This window comes from Dipodomys ordii, unplaced genomic scaffold (genome assembly GCF_000151885.1).
Source record: "Dipodomys ordii isolate 6190 unplaced genomic scaffold, Dord_2.0 Scaffold16, whole genome shotgun sequence".
Lineage (NCBI taxonomy): Eukaryota > Metazoa > Chordata > Mammalia > Rodentia > Heteromyidae > Dipodomys > Dipodomys ordii.
Window position 1 is genome coordinate 4149266 of NW_012267232.1, and position 25739 is coordinate 4175004.

Sequence of the window (25739 nt, forward strand, 5' to 3'; positions counted from 1 at the left end):
AATTTGGCTATCTATAGCAAAAACTGTTTTCAAACTTGAATACAAGAGGACAACAAGAGCAGATCACATAGTTTCAAGCCCACTACAATAGCTTATCTTCTATAGAAGTGCACATTTAAATGAAATATTTAATGTCCTCTCTTTAAGGGAAATTGGACCTTGTAAAAACTTAAGTAAGGAGTAGCCATCTGTATCAAATTACAATTAACAGTTCAGTGTGACAGAAACCCCAGTTCAAATACATTTGTATCCCAGTATATATGACCCAGAAACTTATTTTGTATCCTAACATCTATTTTGGTGGGAATCATAAATCTTCTGCCCTAGTAGTTATACACGATAAATTGAAGCTAATACATAGTTGGCAACACACTTTGTTCAATATACATGCAAGTACAAAAGTTTAAAAAGGCCCAATTTTTTCCCAGTCTAATAAATTGAGATTCTCCTGCTTTCATATTCTGAGTGCTGGGATTATAGGAGTGCACCATCATGTCTAGGTAAAGCTTAGATTTTAATAATCTCTTAGATTAAATAATAAAGTTATATATAGTTGGAAATCCAAAAAGGACCTTGAAAGTATATATCCAGGGTACTAGAATAATTTAGGGAAACAAAGTATAGAGAGGTTAAATGAACTGAATTATGGAATTAGGTTTGAAACTCTTGTTTCTTGGTTCCACAGCACTGGCATTGTTGGGTCTGATCAGTTGAAACATTTCTTAGTTTATGGAACAACGCTATACATTCTCACCAAACAACATAATCTAACTTTAGAATATGTGGACCCTGTGAAGCTACAATTGACATCTGAAGCAAGGCAGCACCAGAAAAAGAGAGAGAGAGAGAGAGAGACAGACAGACAGACAGACAGACAGACAGACAGAGACAGAGAGAGACAGAGAGAGAGGAAGAGAGAGACATAGAGAGACACACAGAGAGACAGAGAAACAGAGACAGAGGCAGAGACAGAGGCAGAGAGACAGAGAGAATACTAGCTTCACGGTAGAAGGAGAACTGTTGGATTTTCTGCGAAAGCACTCTCAACAACCCTTACTTTACCTTGACACTTTGATCAGTCTGCTATCAATACTTAGATCTTTTAGATACAAAGCATCAATATTAATGAATTAGTGCTTTAGATCTTTTAGAAATCTTTCTAGAAATTTACATACTCAGGAAACTTACTTGTGTTTGTCAAGTTCAGTGGCACATCTGACTTTACATATAACCTATAAAAAGTACAGAAAGAAAGTTTTGAAAACATGCATTCAATTTGGTTTGACTTTATGTTTTAAAGTCTACAAAAATAATAGACCGTAAATATTAGCAAATAAAGTTCAAATGTTTATATATGGATCACTGTGAAACAAGTATACACAGATTTCCAATGGTTTAAATGATGACTTTATTTTGAGACTTAAACTTTACCTTTACAATTCAAACAAAGGAATTCAGTTTAAACATTTATTGAACTTTTGTTATGAACTAGATATTGTGGTGGATGGCTTACCACCTATCCTAAGCTTCATTAAATTATATCTGTTTTGTCCTAAAATTGAACTTACTTCAATATGAATATAAATATGTTTTCAAAAATTATTTTCCTCTATGCTTAAATGAACTAATGAAAAGGAACGAGGGACTGTTGTGATCCATTACTGATGGTAACTTTCATCAACTGCACTTTTTGTTTTCTCCATTATAATTAATCAGTATCATGTGGAGAGATATTTAGAAACCATGTAAATATTTTTTATTCCCCAAACTTTCATCCATTACTTTTAACATTTATAAATGATTCTTGTTTGAATAAATTATGGAGAAATTTCTTTTGAAAAAAGTAAATCTGGTTGAAATGCAGTGGCTCATGACTGTAGTTCAAGCTACCCAGGAGGCAGAAGTTGGAAGGATTTTGGACTAAGCAAAACTGAGCAAAACCCCATCACAACCAGTAAGCTGAAGTGGGGTGGTTATTATCTTTGATCCCAGATATTGGGTTGTGTAGGTAAGAGGATCTAGGACAAAAGTTAGGCTATGGGCCAAACCACACAAAAAAAAGTTCATCTGTGGCTAAGGATGTGGCTCAGTGGTAGGGTGCTCACCTAACACATGCAAGGCCCTGGATTTGATCTCTGGCACTATACAAATACAAAAATTAATCATAATAATCCAGGAAAAAGTCCTCACCCTTCAATACATGGACGATGTCTTAGTAGCTAGGCCCATCTTCCTATCCAGTGTTTCCTTTTATCCTCTTACCTTCAATACTATGATCCAGTCAGTCTAAAATAGTTACAACTTTTCAAATACATGGTACAATTTCATATCTTCGTGCTTTTGTATATATTTGTATTTGAGCTGGAATATACTTTAATAGTAAAATAACAAATTCCAATTCATCTTTCAAGACTCTATTAGTATGTCATACTTTATATTGTTAGGTTAAGTGCCTTAAAGAAAGAGAAGCAAGTTTGTATCCTTATATTACTAGCCACATTCTAGCCATTTATATTTCCCTCTTAAGAAAGACTATAACTTACTCAAATTTACAGCCCTCGTTTCTAGAGTAATGCTGGGTTAAGAGCAGGTTTTGAAAACATGAGCAATGAATTTAGGTCAAAGCAAAAACTCCTATGTTGGTATATGCTGTGGTGTGATGGGGGTGTTGATGATGGTAGAAGTTGAAGCTGGAGAGGCAAGCTGTTCAACACAGAGTATCTTGTAAAAATGTCAGAGAAGTAGGCTTTAATACACCCTTAAACTCTGTAACATGATTAAAATTTTTTTTGCCAGTCCTGGGGCTTGAACTCAGGACCTGAGCACTGTTCCTGGGCTTCTTTTTGTTCAAGGCTAGCACTCAATCACTTGAGTCACAGTGCCATTTCTGCCTTTTTCTGTTTATGTGGTGCTGAGGGCTTCATGCATGCTAGGCAAGCACTTTACCACTAAGCTACATTCCCAGCCCTGTAACATGATTTTTGACTGAGTGATTTCTTAGGTTACTATAGAAAATGGTTAATTAAGGGAAGGTAGAGCATAAAATATTTGGAAACTGGGTTCAATAACAAAGCTTAAAAGATGGCCTCGAGAATGAGAGAAAATTGTTGCTAGCAGTATGTCTGGTAAAGGGTCTGATAACCAGAATATACAAGCTAAAAAAAAAAATAACAAAACCCTAACCTCCCAAAGAATTAACAAGCAAATTAATAAATAGGCAAAGGACACACTCCTCAGAAGAAGTACATATGGCTAAAAAATACTTGAAGAAGTGCTCAACATTTCTGGCCATAAAGGAAATGCAAATCAAAACATTTAGATTCCGTCTCACTCCAGTCAGAATGGCCATTAGCAACAATACAAACAACAATAAATGCTGGTAAAGATTCTGGAAAGAATCTTTAATATGTTCTTGATGTAACCACTATGAAAATCAGTATGGTGATTCCTTAAGATCTAAAAAGAATTATACCCAGTGATATGACTCCTGGGCATGTAGCTAAAAGATTGCAGGACAGGATGCAATAAAGGCACTTGACTGTCCATGCTTATCACAGCACGGTTCAAATAGCTAAGTTACAGAAACAGCCCAGATGTCCCACAATGGATGAATAACAAATGTGATGCAACTATATAGATATGAGTACACTGTTTGTTTATAAATGTACACATAAGTGTATATGTACACATATGCATATACACATACATATACACACATGTACACATATGCAGATATATACACATATGTATAAATACACATACACAATGAAATTTTATTCAACTATCAGGAAGAATGAAATTATGTAATTTGCAAGGAAATGGATAAATCTGGGGAAAAATCATACTGAATGACCCATGTTTTCTTTCATATGTGAATCTTAGACACAAAATACAACCTCCCATGTAAACATACACAGGGACATAAGTATATATATGTGATCAAGTTTTGTGTGGTATAGACAGAAGTAAAACTCCATGTAGTAAACTCTTGGAGCAATTAACAGACATTTTAACAAAATAAATCTAAGGAAGCTGATTTGAGGGGACTAATGTGAGGAAGGTGGATGAAAGGAAAAGGGAACAGGGGGCAAATACATCATACTCAGTGTACACAGGTGAAAAGGAAAGTGAGAAAATTCCTATGACTGGGGGATGGATGGGGAATAGATTTGAATGATGAAAAGAATGACTCTCATCACGATATACTAGACACATAAATGAATCTGTTAAACTATAACCCCTTGTACAATCATTTGATGATTAAAGAATAACAATAAAAAAGAATTCCAGTTCAAGGTCTGTTGACTTTGAGTGAGAAAACTAGACTAGGTTTTGAATATAAAGAGCTGTTAGAATAGGAGCAAGATAAATTTTCTTAAAATTCAGATCATGGAGTTGACTCTTATTTTAAAAATTTCTTAAATCTAGGCTAAAATAAGGATAGAAAGCAAATTTTGGAATATAAGGAAATCACAGTTATGTGAAGAAGTGGCAACTGAAATTCAAGTAGACGATAGAAGAGAACAAATGTGGATGAGAAGTTAATTTTCAATATATTCTTCTTTAACAATCAGATTTTAAAAGCCCAAGATTGAAAATGGGAAAGGGAGACAGTCAGACTAGCCATAGAAAACAGTAGAGTAGTTTAAAGGAAAGAAAGTACAGCTTGTGTTAAAATTTTTCAAAAGGTAAGAAATAATTGACAAAAGATCATTGATTGGGTGATTGTATAGCCCTGGTACATGCAAAGAATAGTTTCCAGATCTGATTTGCCCATGTCAGTAGCAGAATAACAAGAGAAATGCAAGGAATTATAGAAAGACACCAGAGGCAGTGAATATAGACTAGACCAAAAATATCTCAGGCTAAAAGAAACCTTAGATGACCCAAGAATATCTCATATATTTGAGTGGTCTGAGTCTTCTGAACAAAAGGCTTACATAGCAACCATCTTTGGAAGTTAGAGATTGAGTTTAACCTTAAGGTCAGAAGATTTGTTTCCTAGCTAGTGTAAAAGACAGAACATATCTCTTCCTGAGAATATTCCTTTAGAAGGGGAACAAAATGTCCCCTCTCTCTCTGGTATTGATTTGCTTACACTCCACAGTAAATGTCTATCTGTCTTTCTCTTATTTTTGAGTTCTTCCCCTTTAGCATACTTTGCGGTATATGTAAATAACCTTTAATGATGCCCTAATGATTGGATTTGTAAGACCTAATGTCAGGCTTTGTTTTAGATGTTGTTTCGTCACAAGTAATACCTGATTTTTGCCCCCTCTGGTCCATGAGCCTTATGTTTCTTGGAACTAAGCCTTGCTGGGGGTGTTACTGAATACTTACAGCCCCAGTACTTAGGAGGCTGAGGCAGGAGAACCTTAAACTCAAGTCAAAATCAATACAATTAATACACATTAAAAATGACATGTATAAAACTTGCTCTATTGGGGGAATACTAACAAGAGGGGGGGTGAATGAGGATAAATATAGCCAAAAGAGCTTATTTGCACATATAAAAATGGAACAATGAAACTTACTGAAATAGTTTTAAAAAGTAGTAGAGGAAGTAAGTTTGGGATACATTATATATACTTTTGGAACTGTAACAAAACACCTCTTGTACAACTAATGTATGTTAATTTAAAAAAAGAGAAGAATATATTAAGCTGCACAGGGCAAGTTATAGCTAAAGTCAGGCAGTTGACAGTAGATATGGTCTGCAAGATCTATTTTAAAATTGAAACAATAATAGAAAAAACTGGATACTATCATACAAAGTTCAAGTTTAAGTAGGTTGTAATTTTCACGTATTTAGACTGAGAAATGTAAACTTATTTTAGAGAAAGAACTTTGATGAATGAGCTGCTTTGGAAGAGGAAAAATGTCCAGAGACAAGGAATAATAGAATGGAGTAGAGAGGTCAGAAGGGATAAAATGACTAAAAGAATGGTGGGTGAAGCCGGGATGGTGGCTCACTCCTTTAATCCTAGCTACTCAGAAGGCTGAGTAGCCTCCTGAGTTCAAAGCCAGCCCGGGCAGGAAAGTCCATGAGACTCCAATAAACCACTCAGAAAACTGGAAGTAGCACTGTGGCTCAAGTGATAGAGCTCTAGCCTTGAGCTGAAGAGCTGAGGGACAGTGCCCAAGCCCAGAGTTCAAGCCCCAGGACAAAAAAAAGAAAAGAAAAGAAAAGAATGGTGGTGAAAAAATAAATAAAAGAGTAAATTCAAGATGAATAAGGGAAAGGAGATAAAAGACATTGGTCAGAAAGAAACCCCAGCTCATTTTAAAGAGCTGATCCAAGGCGTGCCATATTAATAGGGGGCTTAGGTAGAATGAAAGGTTTTAAAACTGAGAAACCACTGATTGGAGAATTTGGATGAGTTATAAACATGGGCTTTGATAATGGCCATATAGCACAGGGGACAAAGCAAAAAGAAGAAAGTCTTAGTTCTTCCAAGGTGATGGTGCTTATTATTATAGCTAATGATGACCTAATCACATGGTAGAGATTTCAGCAAGGTAGTGATGGTGCAACATGAGTAAAGAGTACTTACTTACCAGTTAAGTATAAAATAGGCTGTTTTCCACAGAAGGCAAGAAGTGCCATCCAGGAAAAGCTAGATTTCAGCAGAGACATTTAAAAGGATCACATGAAGAAGAGAATGGGGACAGAACAGGAAATAATCCATAAAATCATAGGTTATAGTTAATAAAACCACAGGTTATCGAGTAGTGGGTGTGGGAGGGAAATGAAAGCATTATCAATTTAGATTTTCAGAATGTATTCCAATGAATTCTATAAATATAACCAGGTGCTTAAATTACAGTTAGATTGTAGTAAGAGTAAAGCAATGTGATATTAATACATCCTAAGTATTATATGGAATATAGCAAACAGGATATGATCTAGGGTAAAACAAAAACTGGCTATCAAAAATGTCAAGCAAGCCGGGCGCTGGTGGCTCACGCCTGTAATCCTAGCTACTCAGGAGGCTGAGATCTGAGGATCGCGGTTCAAAGCCAGCCCGGGCAGGAGAGACCGTGAGACTCCTATCTCCAATAAACCACCAGAAAACCGAAAGTGGCGCTGTAGCTCAAGTGGTAGAGCGCTCGCCTTGAGATGAAGAGCTGAGGGACAGCGCCCAGGCCCAGAGTTCAAGCCCCACGACTGACCAAAAAAAAAAAATGTCAAGCAATTACATATCATTTAAGACTGTACAGATAACTCACAAACATAATGAACACATACTTTATGCAAATTATCTGGTTTAATATGATAAATAACATATTTATAATGACTTGCTGTTGTCAATTTATGTCTAATTGACAGTATCTTTTTAAATACCAGAAAAACTAAATAAATGAAAAATTTATATAGGATATTGTTTCTTTATATAATTGAATGAAAATGGTTGATGGACATAAAATGGTTTTCATCATATAACATATGGTTATCCCATATACAATCAGTTCTTAATTTAGAATATATTGAGGATATAAAATGTTATTACTAACATACTCAATTTTATATTTAGCCTATAGATATATGATTTTTTCCTATATTAAAATGCAAACTTACGCATTCATTTCTCAAATAAAGAATAGAAACATTTTTATAATGTGTGCGCGTGCATGTATCCTGAGGCTTGAAATCAGGACCTCATGGTTGCTAGGTGAGTATTCTATCATTTGAGCCATATCTCCAGCCCTTATTTCCTGTAGTTTTTCAGGCAGAGTCTTGCCTTTTTTGGGGGGGGGGGCGGGAAGGGGACCTGAGTTGGCCTCAGACCATGTTTTTCCTACCTATATTCTCCTGTATAGCTGGGATCTCAGAAGTGATCCACTCATTATGCCTAGCTAACATTTTGCCTGGGTGGCTCCTATTCCTTCATTGCCTGCATTCCTTTTGATCTCTGCTTCCTGAGTAGCTGTGATTCTATAGGAGTAAGCTATCATACCTGGCTTAGACTAAATATATCTTATTTGCCAATGTTACCCTGTATAACTGATGAGTATCCTAAAATCTGAGGTTGGTGCTATCGTTTATTTTGGTCACATACTAATCCCCAACGTGAAGGTATTAGGTGGTGGGACCACTGGGAAGTACTGAGGTCATAAAGAGCACTCATGAGTTGAAATTTAGTGCCCTTATAGAAGAGAATCCTTATTTCCTCCATTCTGTGAGGACAGAGTACTAAGGCACTATCTATAAACCACAAAATGGTTACTCACCAGACATTGAGTCTTCTAGTACCTTAGTTTTTCCAGCATCCAATATGGTGAGCAATTAATTTTCATTATTTATAAGCTACCCAGCTTGCGTTTTTGTTTTTTGTTTTTGCCAGTCCTGGGCTTGAACTCAGGGCCTGGGCACTGTCCCTGAGCTTCTTTTATTCAAGGCTACCACTTGAGTCGCAGAGCCACTTCTGGCTTTTTCTGTTTATGTGGTACTGAGGAATTGAACCCAGAGCTTCATGCATGCTGGGCAAGCACTCTACCACTGAGCCACATTCTTACCCAGCTTAAGGTGTTATTTTGTTATGGTAGCCTGAAGGGTTTATGCTGGAGTGTCTATCATTTCCTTTCCTATGAAATGTAGACCATGTTGTTTTGAAAGTGGCAAGTACTAAATGTTTATAGAGCAATACCATTCTGTGGAATTTATTTATATGAAATTAATTTCCAACTTTTGTTGATTGTTTTTTTACTGGAGAACATATCTATATAAAATTTGGAATTCATACTAAATTGAATTGTGGCAAACATAGTTTATTCTCCATGATGAATACTGAGGCATACATATCCAACTACGTAGATTATTTTCACAAAGCAATTATTTATGTCCTCCATCTCAATTGCCTAGGTTCTTGTGTAGAGTTGTGTATCATTCCAAGATTATCATTGCTGCTGCTTGCAAATGAAATATGAGGGATTAGCAGCTTCAGTTGTAAATTAAATAGACACATCTTTGTCAGATGTTCTCTTTCAATATCTATTTCACTTAAAAGAACTTTTATTTTCCAAGTGCTTTTTCTTTCTTTACAAGAGCTTGTTCTTGTTTTTAAGATACAATGTCCTTTTGCATGCCTTTTAGGATCCCAATACTTAATTTTTTCCCCTTTTTGTTTCTTCTCTTCTTAGTCTGGTTTTCTTTCAAGTTGATTAAAATAACTAGTTCAATAAAATTGAAGTTTTTTTATAATTAAATATTTCCAGGTACATCCTGAATATACCTATTTCTTCCTTCTTGAAATTCGAAATTGTCCAAACAATGTGGTGTATATTGAATATCTGATTTCTTTCTAGGAGTCAAGAATTTTGTTTTATGTATTAGGTAGAGGCTGCCTATGATTAATCCCCAGTAAAACTCTAATATATTAACTGAAGGGGGTGTGTAGGTGTATGGAGAGAGTAAGGATGGGCAAATATAGTCATTATATTCAATGTACTTATGTAAAAATGGAGCCACATAACTTGAGGGTATCGATAGGGTTGGGCAAGTTAGGGGAGAATAATGAAAGAGGTGACACTGGTTTGAATTGGAACCCCTTTGTACAACTAAAGTTAATAAAAATATAACTGATTATTATGAACTCAATTTATCATGGACAGTTCACTGGAGATAATATATCCTATGTTTAAAGAGTATACAAAAATTGGATCTGAACTATAAACCACAGACAGAAAAGATTCAGGTTCTCTAGATAACTGATTTAAGTTAAATTTGTGCTGAAACTGCACCATCCTTTAAACCATTTCCAACACTATTCCTTTCCATAGTCTATTACTTATTTTTCATAAAGTTTTCCATGCTTTTTAAGTCAAGAGGCTAGAATTGCTTTTTATAAAGCCATCGAGCCTGATTAATTGCAGAATTACCAATCTGACTGGTATGATAGTAAAAAAGTGACAAAATGAATCCAAAATAGTAACAGAATATGCCAGCAGAGAGAAGTCACTGTCTTATCTTTTACTTTGATTTCTTTTCTTTTCTTTTTTTTTTTTTTGGTAATGGGGCTTGAACTCTGGGCCTGAGCGCTTTCCCTCAGCTCTTCAGTTCAAGGCGAGCACTCTACCACCTGAGCTACAGTGCCACTTCTGGTCTTCTGGTGGTTTAATGGAGATAAGAGTTTCACAGACTTTCTTGCCCGGGCTGGCTTTGAACTGTGATCCTCAGATCTCAGCCTCCTGAGTAGCTAGGATTACAGGTGTGAGCCACCAGCGCCCCGCCTACTTTGATTTCTTAAGGACAACAACACTTTCAATGTAAGTATTGATGGTTATTACTAATATTAACTTCAAACTTATTAATTCCATAGTATAACACAAAATCACTAGCGTAGCCAAAAGAACTATAAGACTCTTAGTTCATTAACTGAAATGTGGAGATAGTATCTATAAACCTATTTTAAGCATACAGGAAAGAAATAATGGCATCACATATATTATAGACTGCAAAAAATGACTATTCTATGTTCTAAAGTTTATGTGTCAGAAACAAGCTGAACAGAGGAAATCTCAATTTGGGAGATGCTTTCATTTTTTCCTCCTAACTACAACTATATCAATGGCTAATATTTTGGTCTTACCATGTTCTTGTATTTAGCCATATATTTTACTTTATTATTTTCTATTATTCTGAAGTGCTGGGGATTGAACCTAGAGCCTTGTGCATGATAGACAAGTACTCTAACACTAAACTATGTTCCCAGATCTACTTTCCATGTTTAAAACATATTACTCAATCTTTACAATACTATTATTCCATTTTATAAATGCAGAAAATATGGTACAGAGAAGTGAGCTGCTTAAAGTCATTATTCCTTAGACTCTTTCAATAGCTATTGACCAAGTTCTTACCTGTATAATAAGGCATTCCTGTGTAATGTTGTAACTATTTTCCTAGAGTGTGTAGTTTATAAGCCTGGGAAATCCACAACCCATTTAGAAAACAGGTGCTTTTATGACTGATTCTTTGCTTTTATGACTGATTCTATCTAGTCAGTTAACTCATCTCAAGAGATATATGTAATGCTACTAGTAGATAATCATACTATTTTTCCTACTTTTGGTAAAATGATTTCCTTCAACTGCTAAGTATTTGTGTTTTTTTTTTTTTTTTTGTCGGTCGTGGGGCTTGAACTCTGGGCCTGGGCGCTGTCCCTCAGCTCTTCATCTCAAGGCGAGCGCTCTCACTTGAGCTACAGCGCCACTTTCGGTTTTCTGGTGGTTTATTGGAGATAGGAGTCTCACGGTCTTTCCTGCCCGGGCTGGCTTTGAACCGCGATCCTCAGATCTCAGCCTCCTGAGTAGCTAGGATTACAGGCGTGAGCCACCAGCGCCCGGCTTGTGTTTTATTTTTTCGTACTCTATGAGTTCTACTGTTCTTTCCAGATCAATTTTTTAAAGTACCAATTAAGATAGTTAGCCTTACTAGACATTCTCTTCCATAGAAGCCTTCAGAAAGTGAGGGTAAGGCCTGGTGCACTGGCTCATTCCTGTGACATTAGCTGTATATAGAGAAAAAGAGATTGGGAGGATGATCATGGTTCAAGGCCATAAAAACTACAACTCCCATTGCAGGTAAGTGGGAGGTATAACTGGAGAAAAGAAGTCCAGGCTGGTCTGGGCATAGATAAGATCCTATCTTAAAATATAACCAAAGCAAAATGAGGCTGAGGGAGGGAGCTAATGCTTATAATCCTAGATATTCTGGTGGCTGATGTCTCAAGATCTTGATTTAGAACTAGCCCAGCAGACAAATCTGAGGATAAAGCCAGAACTGAGGAAGTGGCTAAAGTGATAAGAGTACCAGCTGTGAATAAAAAAGCCTATTCAGAGTAAGAAGTCAAGAGTTCAAGCTCTAGTACCAGCACAAAAAGGGAGAAGGGTTGAATGCGACTTGCAGGTGGTAGAGTACCTTCTTAGTATTTGTAAGTGCAAGGCACTGAGTTCAAATTGTAGTACTGACAAAAAAAAAAGTAAGAGAAAGGATATGAATGGGCTCCTGAAAGTGAAGCTATAAAAGTTCATGTCCTCCCTAAATATGTATCACCTCATAGAAACCCAAATGACTGAATCATCTACTGAATAATCCTACTTCATAGCTGAGAAAATAGCATAAAACCTTAAGCTATTACTTAAGTAAGCATTTTTCTACTTGGGGAGACTGAAGACTGGAAAAATTGTAGGGTATGATTAACATGATAATGAAAATAGTTATAATTGCAGTAACAAAGTGAGAACATATAGATTAGGAATACCCACCCATATTTTTTTCTAGAATCAGATAATCCCCAGATTTGAAATTAACAAAATTTTGGTTAGTTTAATATAGTGTATGTAACTTTATTTAATGGCATCTGTATCTCAGAGACAGAATTCAGATACTACATTATATCTTGGAACTAGGTAATAAAGGTTTATTAAAACTTCTCAAATTCCAGACTGCCTTATTAATGTCAGGCCATGAGAAATAAAGGGGTCTTCAATGAAATTAACCACTTCACAAATATGAGTGGCAGATACAAATACAGAAAGGCAGTGACTGGGCAGCACCAATCAGCCAAACATAGAAGAAGCTGAACCAGGTTCCCAGATTTGTAGTTCAGCACCATATGAAATTATAAAAATATATCTCTTAACACAGTTGAAGTAATAAAATTATGACACTTAATTTTGCAAGTTTATTTTTGTTTCAAACAACTTAGATGAAAAGTTCCATGTTGATAAGGGATTCTGATTTCTAGAGAGTAGAATGGAAAGAAGGAAGCATTTCTTTTAAATTCCTTTACCTTAGCCTCTAATTTGCCCAACCACCCAAGTCATTAAGCATTGATTAAATCTATAACAATGTTGGTGCTGAAGACTAAGTAAAATTTCCTAAAGTAATCTATAGTACAGTAGGAGAAGGCAGATGTTGGTAGTATACTCCATGCTATATGGTAGCTTCTTTACATTTTGGTCAGACTTAGAGCTCCATAACTTTCCCATAAGGGTATGAATTACTCAGACTTCATTGTAATTAACATTGCTCAGTATTGAATATAATTAAGTTTTGTATTATGAAAATTGTAAACAAGTTTTTTCTTGATTTATTTATTTAAAGACAATACAGAAGTAGAAGAGAAGGAAGAGAATTAAAAATCATTAGTTATAGGTTGGGTTTGACCCATAAAAACGTTCTTTGGCTTATCTAGTATTCATGTATTTCATGTATAGTATTTTTAGATACGCTCTTTTTTTTTCCCTGGTGGTGGGGCCTGACCTCTGGGTCTGGGCGCTGTCCCTCTCAGCTTTTCAGCTCAAGACTAGAGCCACTTCTGGCTTTTTCTGCTTATGTGGTACTGAGGAATGGAACCCAGCGCCTCATGCATGCAAGGCAAACGCTCTACCACTGAGCCACCTTCCCAGCCCCAGTATTTTTAAAAACAATGCTCGAATCTCCTATCATTTCCTATTTTTGAAAGTAAAAATATTCTGATTTCTCTTGAAAAAAAAAAACAGATGACTTGACAACATCATCTGGCACTAAATACATATGGATGTCCCCTTTGCTATGTATTTTGTGATTCCCAGTTGCTACCACTCCATATTGCCTTTTAGACAGTAGCATCAAGGATCCTCTAAGCATTTTTTTTTTTGTTTTAAAGCAAGTATATTTTCTTTTGAAAAGAGAAAGGTAGTTAGTGGGAAAAGGGAAAGAAAGATTAAAAAAAAAAAGTCTGCTGTAGTTGGGGTTGCAGCTCAAGTGTTGCCTGTCTAGCAAGCAGGAGGCCTTCAGTTCAAACCCCAGTACTGAAAAAAAAAGGGAAAAAAATTTCTGCTGTCAATTATTTTTCTCCTCTAGAATATTTGGGAAAAATTCATTCAAAAATATGTACTGATTACTTAATATATGGTAGGTATTAAACTGGCTACTAGGGAGGCAGTGACAATAGGCATAATCCCTATTCCTGTAGTGATTATGGCCCAGTAAATTCACACAAGGAAATATAAAATTTCAACTGAGCAAATGACTTGAAGAAGAAAGACTGCTCTTCTGGTGTATAATTTTGAAATATATTCTACTTGGATAATAAGGTAAAGTCTTCCCTGAAACAGTACTGCCAAGGAATTGAGAGAGTTAACTAACCAAAAGAGGCAAGAACATTCTGTGCTCCATGAAAAAAATATGGAAAGGATCTGTGACAGAAGGAAAATGGCAAGTACAAAGGACTAATAGAACACTCATTGTGGCTGGTAGGATGAGGAACAAAGTATAGCATGAGATAAGATTAGAACCATGAAGTGCCTTTATGTACAAACCTTTTTATCTTACAGACTAGAGCCAATAGAGAAATTTGAGAGTAGGGATTTGAAAATTAATTAGATTTGTGTTGAAAGGTAGCTGCCAAGCGTGTAGCGTGTAGAGACGTGTGTGTGTGTGTGTGTGTGTGTGTGTGTTGACATAGGCCTAACAGTAAGATGACTGCTCAGGACCGGATTATAGATAGTAGATGGTAGTGACTTGAACAAGGTGTTGTGATGGGATAAGAACTTAAGAGATGTTAGGATGTGATGAGGAATAAACATGAGCATGAGGGAGAAAGTAGTATCAAAGATGACTGATAGGTTCTGACTTGCATACAGAGCACTGCCAGCCAATGGAATGGGGAACAAAAGTAGAGAAGCAGGGTGGGTACTGGTTGCTCATGCTATAATACTAGTTACTCAGGAAGCTGATACTTGGGAATCATGGTTTAGAGGCAGACAAATCGAAGAGACTCTTAGCTCTAATATTCCAGCAAAATAAAAGTCAGAAGTGGAGGTAGGGCTCAAGTGGCAGAATACCAGCTAAGGGAAAAAGCTAAGCAAGAGTGCTAAGCTGTGGGTTCAAGTTCCAATAGTAGCAAATAGAAGTGGTGGTGGTTGTGTGAGAGAGAAGCAGGTTTTAGTAGAGATAGAAAAGAGGAGAAGGGTCATGAGCTCATTTTGGCACATGTTGAATCTGAGGGCTTCAAGAATCTTGCAGAAGATAAATGTAAAATCCAGAGCTTAGAGTTGCAGTCTGGGTTGGGGTCAGAGATATGTGTTTATCTTTAAGTGGCATTACACCTTGAATGTAGATATAATCACTTGGGGGGGCTGGGAAGGTGGCTCAGTGGTAGAGCACTTGCCTTGCATGCCTGACGCCCTGGGTTCGATTCCTCAGCACCACATATGAAAAAAGCCGGAAGTGGCGCTGTGGCTCAAGTGGTAGAGTGCTAGCCTTGAGCTGAAGAGCTGAGGGACAGCGCCCAGGCCCAGAGTTCAGGCCCCACGACGGGACCAAAAAAAAAAGATATAATCACTTGGGAAGATCTGGTGCTACTCAGGGGACTGAGATCTGGGGGACCTGCTACAGGTCTAGGGAATCTCAGTTCAAAGCAAGTCAGGGCAGAAAAGTTCTAGAGGCTCCACCTCCAAAATAACCAGCAAAAAGCCAGAATGAAAGTGTGGGTCAAGTAGCAGAGCAGCAGTTGACTAAGCAAGTCAAACAAGCTCATAATTCTGAGTTCAGATTCTGGTACTGGGATTAAAAAAAATCAATTTCTGGCATCAAGAAATGGGCAGATGAAGAGAAAAATTTGAAGTGTAAAAAAAAATCAGGAGTGTGCTATATACTAAAAAATGTTAAGGAGAAAGATAATAGTGATTTGTTCAATAAGAGACTAATAGGTGAGCCAGGTGCCAGTGGCTCATGCCTATAATCCTAGCTACTATTCAGGAGGCTGAGATTGGAGGACTGCGGTTCAAAGCCAGCCTGGGCAGGAAAGTCTGTGAGACTCTTATCTCCAATTAACTACCAGAAAACTGGAAGTGGCACTGTGGCTCAAGTGGTAGAGCACTCACTTTTTGCTGAAGATCTCAGGGACAGTGCTCAGGCCCAGAGCTCAAGCCCCACGGCTGACCAAAAATAAATAAAAAAAAAATAAATAAAAGACTAACAGGTGAGGACTGAAAAACGTTTAATGAACTTGTTTACATGAAGTCACTATGGGGCATAGGTAAGATTTATTTTGTAGGATGATGGGGAAAAGGCAGTTTAAAATGGCTAAGGAAGTGAGAAACTATGGTGCTCACAGTCACCTCTGAAGAAGTTGGATTATAAAGAACAGTCTAAGCGGGGCACTGGTGGCTCATGCTAGTAATCTTAGATACTCAGGAGGCTGAGATCTGAGGATCTTAGTTCAAAGCCAACCCCTGGCAGGAAAGTCCTTGAAACTCTTCTCTCCAATAAACCACCAGAAAACCAGAAGTGGCACTGTAGCTCAAGTGGTAGAGTGCTAGCCTTGAGCTGAAGAGCTGAGGGACAGCACTCAGGCCCAGAGTTCAAGCCCCACGACCAAAAAAAAACCAAAAAAAAAACCAGTCTAAAGAAAGGTATAGCGGGTCAGAATGGTATATAACTGTCTGTGATCCCAGAACCTGGGAGGCTGATTGATTATAGGAGGATTAAGTGTGAGGCTAACTTGAGCTCTAAGGAAAAGGAAAGAAGGAAGGAAGAAAAAGGAAGAAGGAAGGAAGGAGGGAGGGAAGGAAAGAAGAAAAAAATATGGTGTGCACATGTAGTATTTTCTAGGCTGGGGATCCAATCACTGAGCCACATTCTCAAGGCAAGAGTATATTTTAAAAATTATCTTTAAATACTTGTACAAAGGAGTTGCTATTCCATAAAGTAGCTTATGAACATACCTTTATCAATGTCACCCCTTTTGTCATTCTCCCCTTCCCTCCCAATCCCACTGCTTCCCTCAATTTCTTAATTTTGTAGAATATGCATTGCATTTTATGATTGTGTTCCCCCCCTTCCTCTCTTTACTTGTCTACTCCCCTCCCCTTGGTTCCACCCCTTTTCCGAGTACCTGTTTCCTGCTTCTTGTGTTCTCTTAAACTTCTATACTACATTACTTTGATCTTCTTTAAAGTGTTTTTTCTTTGCTTTTTAGAATTAATACATATTTATAGTAAGAGATTTCACTGTGAACACTGCACCAAATTCATCTCCTCCACCAGATCCTCCCATCCTCCTTTTTTCAAACAGCCTTTGGTGGGCTTCATTATGTTGTCTTCACCACTCAACATTCTTTCCTTTTCCCTTTCCCACTTATCCTCTCCTAGTCAGTCCTCCTTTTACATTCATGTCCCCTTCATTATCATTCATGGTGATAATACACCATTATCATCATCATCATCATAATTTAGGTCTATGTACACAAATGTGTGAGAATATTCAATAATTGGTTTTTAGAACTTGCTTTGTTTTTACTAAACATGATTTCCAGTTCCAACCATTTTTCCTGCAAATATATGTGTATGTTTATATACACACATATATATTTTGATAGGATGTTGATATGAAACCTATGCTGGACACAAACTTGAGATCCTCCTGCCCTCAGTCCCTTTAGTGCTGGGAATCACAGATATATTCTACCACACCTGCAGACAAATTTATCCTCATCCTACCACCCATTATTTCTATTCCCACCATAGCTGGAAAGCTGTATACCTTTTTCTCCCCATTGGAAGGCATGTACAACCTAAAGTTTAATCAATGTGTTTATATTTTTTCCAAACAAAACTAGGACTAACTTATAACTAACTACTCCTTTTCTCCAGTATCCTGACTTAAATGCTCTTCTTTAAGATTCTGGTCCTCTTAATTCTATTCCTACAAATTTGAAATGTTCAGGCACTTATTTACATTTACTTCTGTATCTATTGTTTTTTCCCCCTCACAATTCCTTCCTATATTTTAAACTTTTCTGACACATATCCTTTAGGGTTTGTTTTTGTGAGGAACAGTTTTTATCAGCTTTTATTTCACCCATATAGTTGATTGTTTCAGTGTGGGGATACCAATGCTCTACTTTTTATTATTTGGTTAGGATCACCTATTTGGTGGTTTAAAAAATGCTTTGCCAGCTGGGTGCTGGTGGTTCATGTTTGTAATAATCTTAGCTACTCAAGAGGCTGAGGTCTGAGGATCACAGTTTCAAACCAGCCCACATAGCAAACTATGCAAGGCTCCTTCATCTCTGAGCCTTAAATGGTTAAGTGGGTGAAAAAGCTCAGGGATAGTGCCCCCACTCTGAGGATTAGTACCAAAATAAAAAAAAAATCTGTCATTTGTGGTTTAAAACTTGATTAAAAATAAGTTAAAGTTTATTAGTAAAATTATTATTACATTTAATGGTTATTAAATAACCTTATTTTAAATAATAATAATACATACTGCCTTTGATTTACTGAGTACAGTTGAAATTTGAGTAAATTCTCATTCTCTCCCTTTTTCTGAAATTTTAAGTAGATATATGTTAAACCTGTTCATTATATTCTCACTCTATCTTAAGCACTTGTTCATCTTTTCTGTCTATTATTTTTCTGGGCTATACTCAGAGATTTTATTCTAATTTACTAATTTCTTTTTTCTACTTTATGTCCTTTACTAATATCTTTTTAATTGTTTAGTCTATTGTTTTATTTCACTTCATAATTTTAATTGTTCATTTGAAAATGATTTTCAATAGCTTTGTATTTCAATGATATCTATTCACACATAATCATTTTTACTCTATAAAATTGCTAGATTTTATAGAGTAAAATTTACAGGTTCCTGCCTATAATCCTAACTACTCAGGAAGCTGACATCTGAGGACTGTTTTTCAAAGCCAGCCTTTGCAGGAAAGTCTGTGACAGTCTTATCTCCAATTAATGTCCGAAAATAAGCTGGAAGTAGAGCTGTGGTTCAGAATGGTATAGTACTAATCTTAATCAAAAAAGCTCAGGAACAGCATCCAGGCCCTGAGTTCAAGCCCCAGAACCATCACACACAATTTAAAAAAAATCTCTACATGAGCTATCCCTTAATTGAAATGCTTGGGTCAAGATGTATTTCTTTTCTTTTCTTTCTTTTTTTGGGGGTCCTGTTGTGGGGCCTGAACTCTGGGTCTGGGCGCTGTCCCTCAGCTCTTCAGCTCAAGGATAGCACTCTACCACTTGAGCCAAAGCGCCACTTCCGGCTTTTTTCTTTTTTCATATGTGGTGCTGAGGAATCGAACCCAGGGCCTCATGCATGCAAGGCAAGCACTCTACCACTGAGCCACCTTCCCAGCCCCAAGATGTATTTCTTTTCTTTCTGTTTTTTGAAATATTGGCATATACATAATACCTTTGTGATGAGATTTAACTGTAAACATGATATTAATTTAAATGTCATATACACCTTATACACATAGCATGAAGGTAATTTCATCCAAACTCTGGTGTGTACCTGCAGTTTACTGCAGCCCATTACATGAGGTCACATGTGGAATTTTCGACTTGTGTAAAACTGGTGCTCAAAAAATTTCTTATTTCAAATATTTTAACTAGGGAGGCTTAAACTGTACTCAGTTGATAATTTTGCTCTCTGTAATTTTTGTAGGCAAGATTCCAAGTGACTTTTTAAATTTGGAATTTTACCTATGACGATTCTAGGCTTAAAGTTCATTTCTCACCACATGATTTGCATTTGTCCTTCCGAATACTTGAGGTTACTACCAGGGAGGGATGACTTTCCCTATAGGCTCTTAAAATCATAGAAATAATGGGAACTTTTGACCCAAACTTGTGTGCAAATAAGCTTGTTAGGCATTCTCCTTTTGTACTCTATTTTGAACCCCTTTCACACAGAGCCAAAACACACAGGTACAAATCCTACCTTTGAGAACCTGCTTATTTTTTCAGTTGAGCCATTGAAGGTATATCTTGTAAGGGTTCAGACATTAGGCTGTGTACATGAGTTTTTTAAATGAGACTTTACCCAAGGTATAGTCCTCATTGTAACATCCCCACAGTCAAGACATAAAATTAAAATCTGGGTTATGAGCTAGTAGAAGAGCTAACAACCAACCTGGTTGCCAGGATGTACATCTACCTGGCATTTTATCATTTTGCACACACTTTATTTTCTGGTCTTTCTGGTCTTGAGGACTTTCCCTACTTACCAAGATCAATCATGCAGTGAAAAGGATTAAACAGTTTGCAGCATCGTTATGCAATTCTTTGAATCTGGGGTCAGCCAGATGTTTCTGGCTTGTACTTCTTTAAATTAAGATGTAAGGGTAGTATAAGAACGAAGGGCCAGGTGCTGGTGGCTCACGCCTGTAATTGTAGCTACTCAGGAGGCTGAGATCTAAGGATTACAGTTCAAAGCCAGCCTGGGTAGGAAAGTCCATGAGACTCCAATAAACCACTAGAAAACTGGAAGTGGTGCTGTGGCTCAAGCAGTAGAGCGCTCACCTTGGGCTGAAGAGCTCAGGGACAGCACCCTGGCCCAGAGTTCAAGCCCCACAACCGGGGTGGGGAGAATGAAAGGGGAAGAAGTCTATTGAGAAAATGGAAAAAGTGTGAAACTGTTAAGAGAGAAGCATTGAATAAGCAAGTAATGATATACAGGAACATATAGGACATAGGAGGATTTACTTGACAAGACTTCATAAAGTTAATGAGCTATATGTATCTTTAGAACTATGTCTGAGCTATAATAGTCTCACAGCCATATAATGGGTAGGAAAATCACACCCCTTTTCATTTTCTGTGGAGGTTATGAAGATAAATGTTGAAGAATTTTCTTTGGAAATATTAAATACACAAATGTGAGGGATTACAATCAAGTCTTCTGTGATAGGTATGTATGTATCTGAAACTCTGGCTTCACAATCTTAGGGAAAATTGGATCAAGTTAGTGGTTAAAATGCTGTTTAGTAGAGACAGACAAGAACCGTTTATAATCACAGTTATGGCTAAAAGCCACTCACAAACTAAACCATTTCCAGAAAATAGTAATGGACTCATGATACAAGACTTGCCCCATAGATTTTTCTGTTTGGAATTTGTTAAGACTAAATCACTAAAACCCTAATGATTATGGGTCATTTGCCAGGATATGAAAAACTCTTATTTTAAGGTAGTTCTATTAGTGAGATTTTACCAGTGGTAAAAAATTAACTCTTTATTTAAACCAATATAAGCTAAGAAAATTTTAGCATTTATAACACATGGAATGTTACAAGCACAAATTATAGATTCTAGACAGTACTTATATAATTTGTCTCAATGCTTTCTGGATTTTGATTTTTTTTACCATTGGTCTCGTATCTATGGAATACAAATATGATAAATAAGCTGAGCAAACAAACTGAGAAAATGGACAGCCTTGACTTTCAACCTCAATATCACCAATACATATGTAACTGTTGTTTTTAGTGTGCTAACTAGTTGAATTTATGACTGATTTTAAAATGATTTGTTTTCTACTTGTGATATGACACAGTGATATATGTATATGTTTTATTGTATACATATAATGTGTGTGATATACATAACATATGTATACATAAGATACATGATATATACATCATGTATATATTCATATTTATATCTTCTTATTCTTATTCTCAAGGAATTTTGAATTTATAGAGTGAAATACTTTTGTAGGAAAATAACAAAATAATAAATAATAAAATAATAAATATATAATAAAATCAGCATACCTGTAAGTTGAGAGTTAAAGTGCCATCAACATTTGGAAGTATGTAACTATTGACAGGCACAAAAACAGTTCTCAAGAGTTAAGACTTTAAATTTAATTTTCCTAGTTGTTTTAGAATTGTGATCAAATAACTGTATTTTATTCTGTTCAAGAAATTGGCATTCATGTTACAAACTGAAAGAAAAATTCAATATGGCCTCAAAGATGAATTAATTGATTATGGCATGCATCACAATGCTCCAAAGATAGTATACTTTCACTTTAAGTTCTTAAAAGGTAAATAGTATAAGTTTCTTCAGATATGTTCCCTACTCCTTTTAGGTTTGAATTCAGGGTCTCCAAATCTTACTTGGCTTTCCTGCTCATGGCTGGTACTCTACCACTTGAGCCACACCTCCAGCCTAGCTCTTTCTTTTTGGTGGTAATAGCAGATGAAGTTTGAAGGACTTGTCTGCAAAGGTTGGATGCAAAGCTTAAACCTTCAGGTCTCAGCCTCCTATGTAGGTAGGATTACGGGAACAAGCCATTAGTACCCTGCTCAGATAATCTGTTTTAAAGACTCACGTTTTCTCATTATAGTATAGAAAGTGTGAAGAGTTGTCTGGTGAAGTTCATTGACTCTGCCAGAAAATCTTCAATGCATGTTTTTTATATTAGTACACTTTTTTCCCCTTTCAACAATCTGCTATCAGGAGGTTAAGCATAAGTTGAAAAACTTGTTTCAGAAAGGGCTACTTCTCATTATCTCTGTTCTACTCAAATGTATGGTCATCAAAACAAAAAGTCGTTTTAGTTTGGGCAGTCTTAAATTTTGGGAGACCCACCAAAATGTATTTAAAGTAATGGCTGCTTTCCCATACTTGTATTCTGATCCATATTTCTTTACAGCTAAGTTCTCAAAGTTAGATGCTTTTAATTAATGAGAAGTAGGTACAATAAATGCTTTAAGCCAAAAGCAAAATATAATTGGTATTTATTATGACATGTGTAAAGACAAAACTTTTGGTTAAAACATTAAATATCAGTCTTATATTTGTCAACAGACTTCTCTACAATATACTTCAGGAACAATTTAAATTCATAATGATGAGTGGAAAGTATATATGTCACCTGGAATCAATATAAGAAACTGAATTTAAATATTCAAATACTCCTAAATACAAGCTTTTGTACATTTTCTCTAATAAGTTTGGAAACTGTTTCGGATTTAGATGTCTCTAAGCAGGGTTTCAAAAAGTTAAAAATTTAGTTTCCTTAAGTATTGATGTCCTTAAATTGTTGGCTTGATTATTAAAAAACAGACAACCCACACACTTTTTAGGAGATACTACAAAAGAGAAAAAAAACTTTAGCCCACCTTCTTATGTTTTCTAGGGTATTAAGAGTTTTAGTGCTTTTCTATAAAAACATAACACAAAATCAAGACTTCTAGACTTTAAATTTTTTCTTACTAGTTTGGAATATTAGCAATCAAAGGTATGAAAAATGCCAGGCACTAGTGGCTAACACCTATAATCCTATCTACTCAGGAGGTTAAAATCTGAGAGTCCAGGGTTGAAGCCATCCCAAATGGACAAAACCATGAGACTCTGATCTCAATCAGCAAAAACTCAGAAGTGGAGGCATGGTGGTTGAGAGCCAGTCTGTCAGACATGAACAAAAATGCAAAGTGAGAGAGATCTACAGTCCAAGCTCCAGTTCTGGTATACATCCACAAAAAAACATGAAAACTCAAATTGGACACTTTGTGTGTTTTATGTTGTAAAAGTACATATTTAGAACTTTAAGACTATAGGTGTTTTTTCCTAGTGATAATATTTAACCACTTTATTTTTGAGTGGAGTACTGGCTGGTAGAGGGTAAACATGGGACCCTCTGGGATACCAGGAACTCATTCCTTATTTGGGTTAATGATAATGTATTTTTGTATGAAGATGATCTTTTATCTAGCTTTATGTTTAAGATTATATACTTTATGATTATATATTTAAGTGCTTTCTGAAATGCAAACCATTTTCCAGTGAATTTTTAGTATGATTTTATAAGTTAAAAGGGAAAGGCAAAACAGTTGATGCACATAGCAAATAAATTGCTAGACAACTTCAGGCAAATTAACTGTATGTGAAGCTAGAGTAAGGTTTCAGTGATGAGAAGTTACTAATCAGAAATGGTGGTAAAGTCTCAATTTATCAGTTTAACTATAGGGAAGTGTTATATGCTCTGGTTGGGTGGTGTATACCTGTAATTCCAACACTTGAGAGGCTGAAGCAGGAGGATTGTAAATTTTGAGGCTAGACTAGTCTACATGGCAATATCCTGTCTCAAAAGAAAAAAAATGTGATGAATACATCCTCAAGTAGGTGACATAACTATGGCATGATTACTTGGTACTCATTATTTATTTATATATTTATTTCTGATTCTCACTTAATGGATTTTTGTCACCATAATGCTTGGATTTCGGAAGGATGCAGGCCAAAAAAGAATGAAAGCTCAGTTTGTTTTGTTACTTAACTGTTGTTTTTAGTGTGCTAACTAGCTGAAGTTACGACTCATTTTAAATGATGCATTTGTTTTCCTATTTTTACGGGAAAAAGGGGCTTGTTTATACAAGAAATATAAACACTTATCTGTCGCAAGTGATTTTTTTTGCTTTTACTTGGAACTATGTTAATTTTCATCACCTCCAAAAGGCTTTGAGAGGATTAGCTGCAGAGACCAATATTGTTCTATATTAGTCAGTATTAAGCATATGATGTCACTTTGTTTCCTTCTCTCCTCAAGCTTTTCTTTTGAGGGAAAGGGAGACTTTTGGGGCAAGGTGGGGGGCATTTCTCAAAATACTGTGGCTTACATACCACTAGCTGACACACGATTGACAACGTTACACTTCAAAACCTGTTTGAAATGGGTCAAATACCTAAGCGCTGCAGAACAATGCAACCCAATGGGCAATTCCCCATAAAAGAGAAAGGCGGTGTGATTCGATTGCAGCTAGTAAGCGAGTTATTGCAAAAATAGTTTGATGGTTTTGTTTATGCAATAGACACGGGGCAGGCTACTGTATTCTCTCTTAGTTTTTTTTAAAGGACTTTGATATATATATATATATATATTATGTATATGAGGGTAGGACAAATCACCTAAAGCGGGAAGCAATTGGGACAAACATTTAAGGGCTTGACGGAGGTCCTCCTGGTGACCTGTACCATTGGTTATCGACCATTAACTCTGCTGGGGAACGATGGAAGGGAATTTGTGTGAGGCTTCTCGAGCCACAGGAAAGGAGATGCAGGAGGGAATAGAAGCTTCTAATAAAAGAAACGCAGCAACAATAGCGGAGGAACAGCTCTGCCTGGTGACGTAATGGCTGGCAGCGGTCCAGCTTCCAGCAGAGCTGCTGCTACCTCAGCATCCAACCTCCCTCCACACAGTCCGGCTGTGGCCAAGCTACCGGGGAGGTTACTTCTAGCGATGCCACTTGATCGTGACCGCCGAAGCCTCACCTCAGAGGATCAAAACACACGGGACAAAGGCTTGTCCCGGCGCTGTTAAGTGGCCGGGGCACAACACCGACTCTCTCACTCCCACCTCCCACCTTTCCATCATCGGGTCCATCAGCTGCTTAAGTTTAGAGCGAACCCACGGGTGCGTCTCGGGAGTGACTCAGTTTCCCCAGGCTGGTGGCGAGTCTGTCCGACTCTGCCCGCCCGCGTCTCCCTCGGCTGGGGGTCTCGGGCGGGAGTGGATCGGGCTCTCCCTCCCTCGCTCCCTCCCTCTCCCCAGGTCCCCCGGACGCCGGTCCTCCCGCCTTACCTCCGCCAGGTAGAGATTGAGGAGACAGAGCGTGGAGAACTGGAGGCAGGAGGGGAAGCAGTAGAGCAGCCAGTGCGGGAAGAAGTGCAGGTGAGCAGGCGGCCGGAGCAGGGGCAGCGAGCCGCTGAGCGAGAAGGCGGCGGAGAAGAGGGTGGTCCTGAGCGCTGCCCACAGGAGGCAGAGGAAGAGGCAGAGGCTCTGGTAACTCAGCCGTCGCTCGCGGTACAGGAGCAGCCGCCACAGCTGCAGGTAGGCAAAGGCGAAGAGCGCGGCGTAGAGCAGGGCGTGCAGGACGCTCAGCGCCAGCTGCACCGAGCCCGGCACCGCGGCGCCCGAGGCGGCAGCGACGGCGCCCCCGCCTCCG

General features: G+C 37.3%; 1 protein-coding gene across 1 annotated transcript in view; it reads right to left on the minus strand.

Annotated features, from left to right (window-relative positions):
* The window catches only part of Gpr137c (G protein-coupled receptor 137C), a 59556-nt gene that overhangs the window by 29399 nt on the left and 4418 nt on the right, over positions 1–25739 (minus strand). The window contains exons 3-4 of the mRNA XM_013012220.1: positions 25376–25734; positions 1189–1232 (exon numbers count right to left, since the gene is read on the minus strand). Of these exons, the coding sequence (XP_012867674.1) occupies positions 1189–1232; positions 25376–25734 (403 nt within the window). The remainder of the gene's footprint in view (positions 1–1188; positions 1233–25375; positions 25735–25739) is intronic.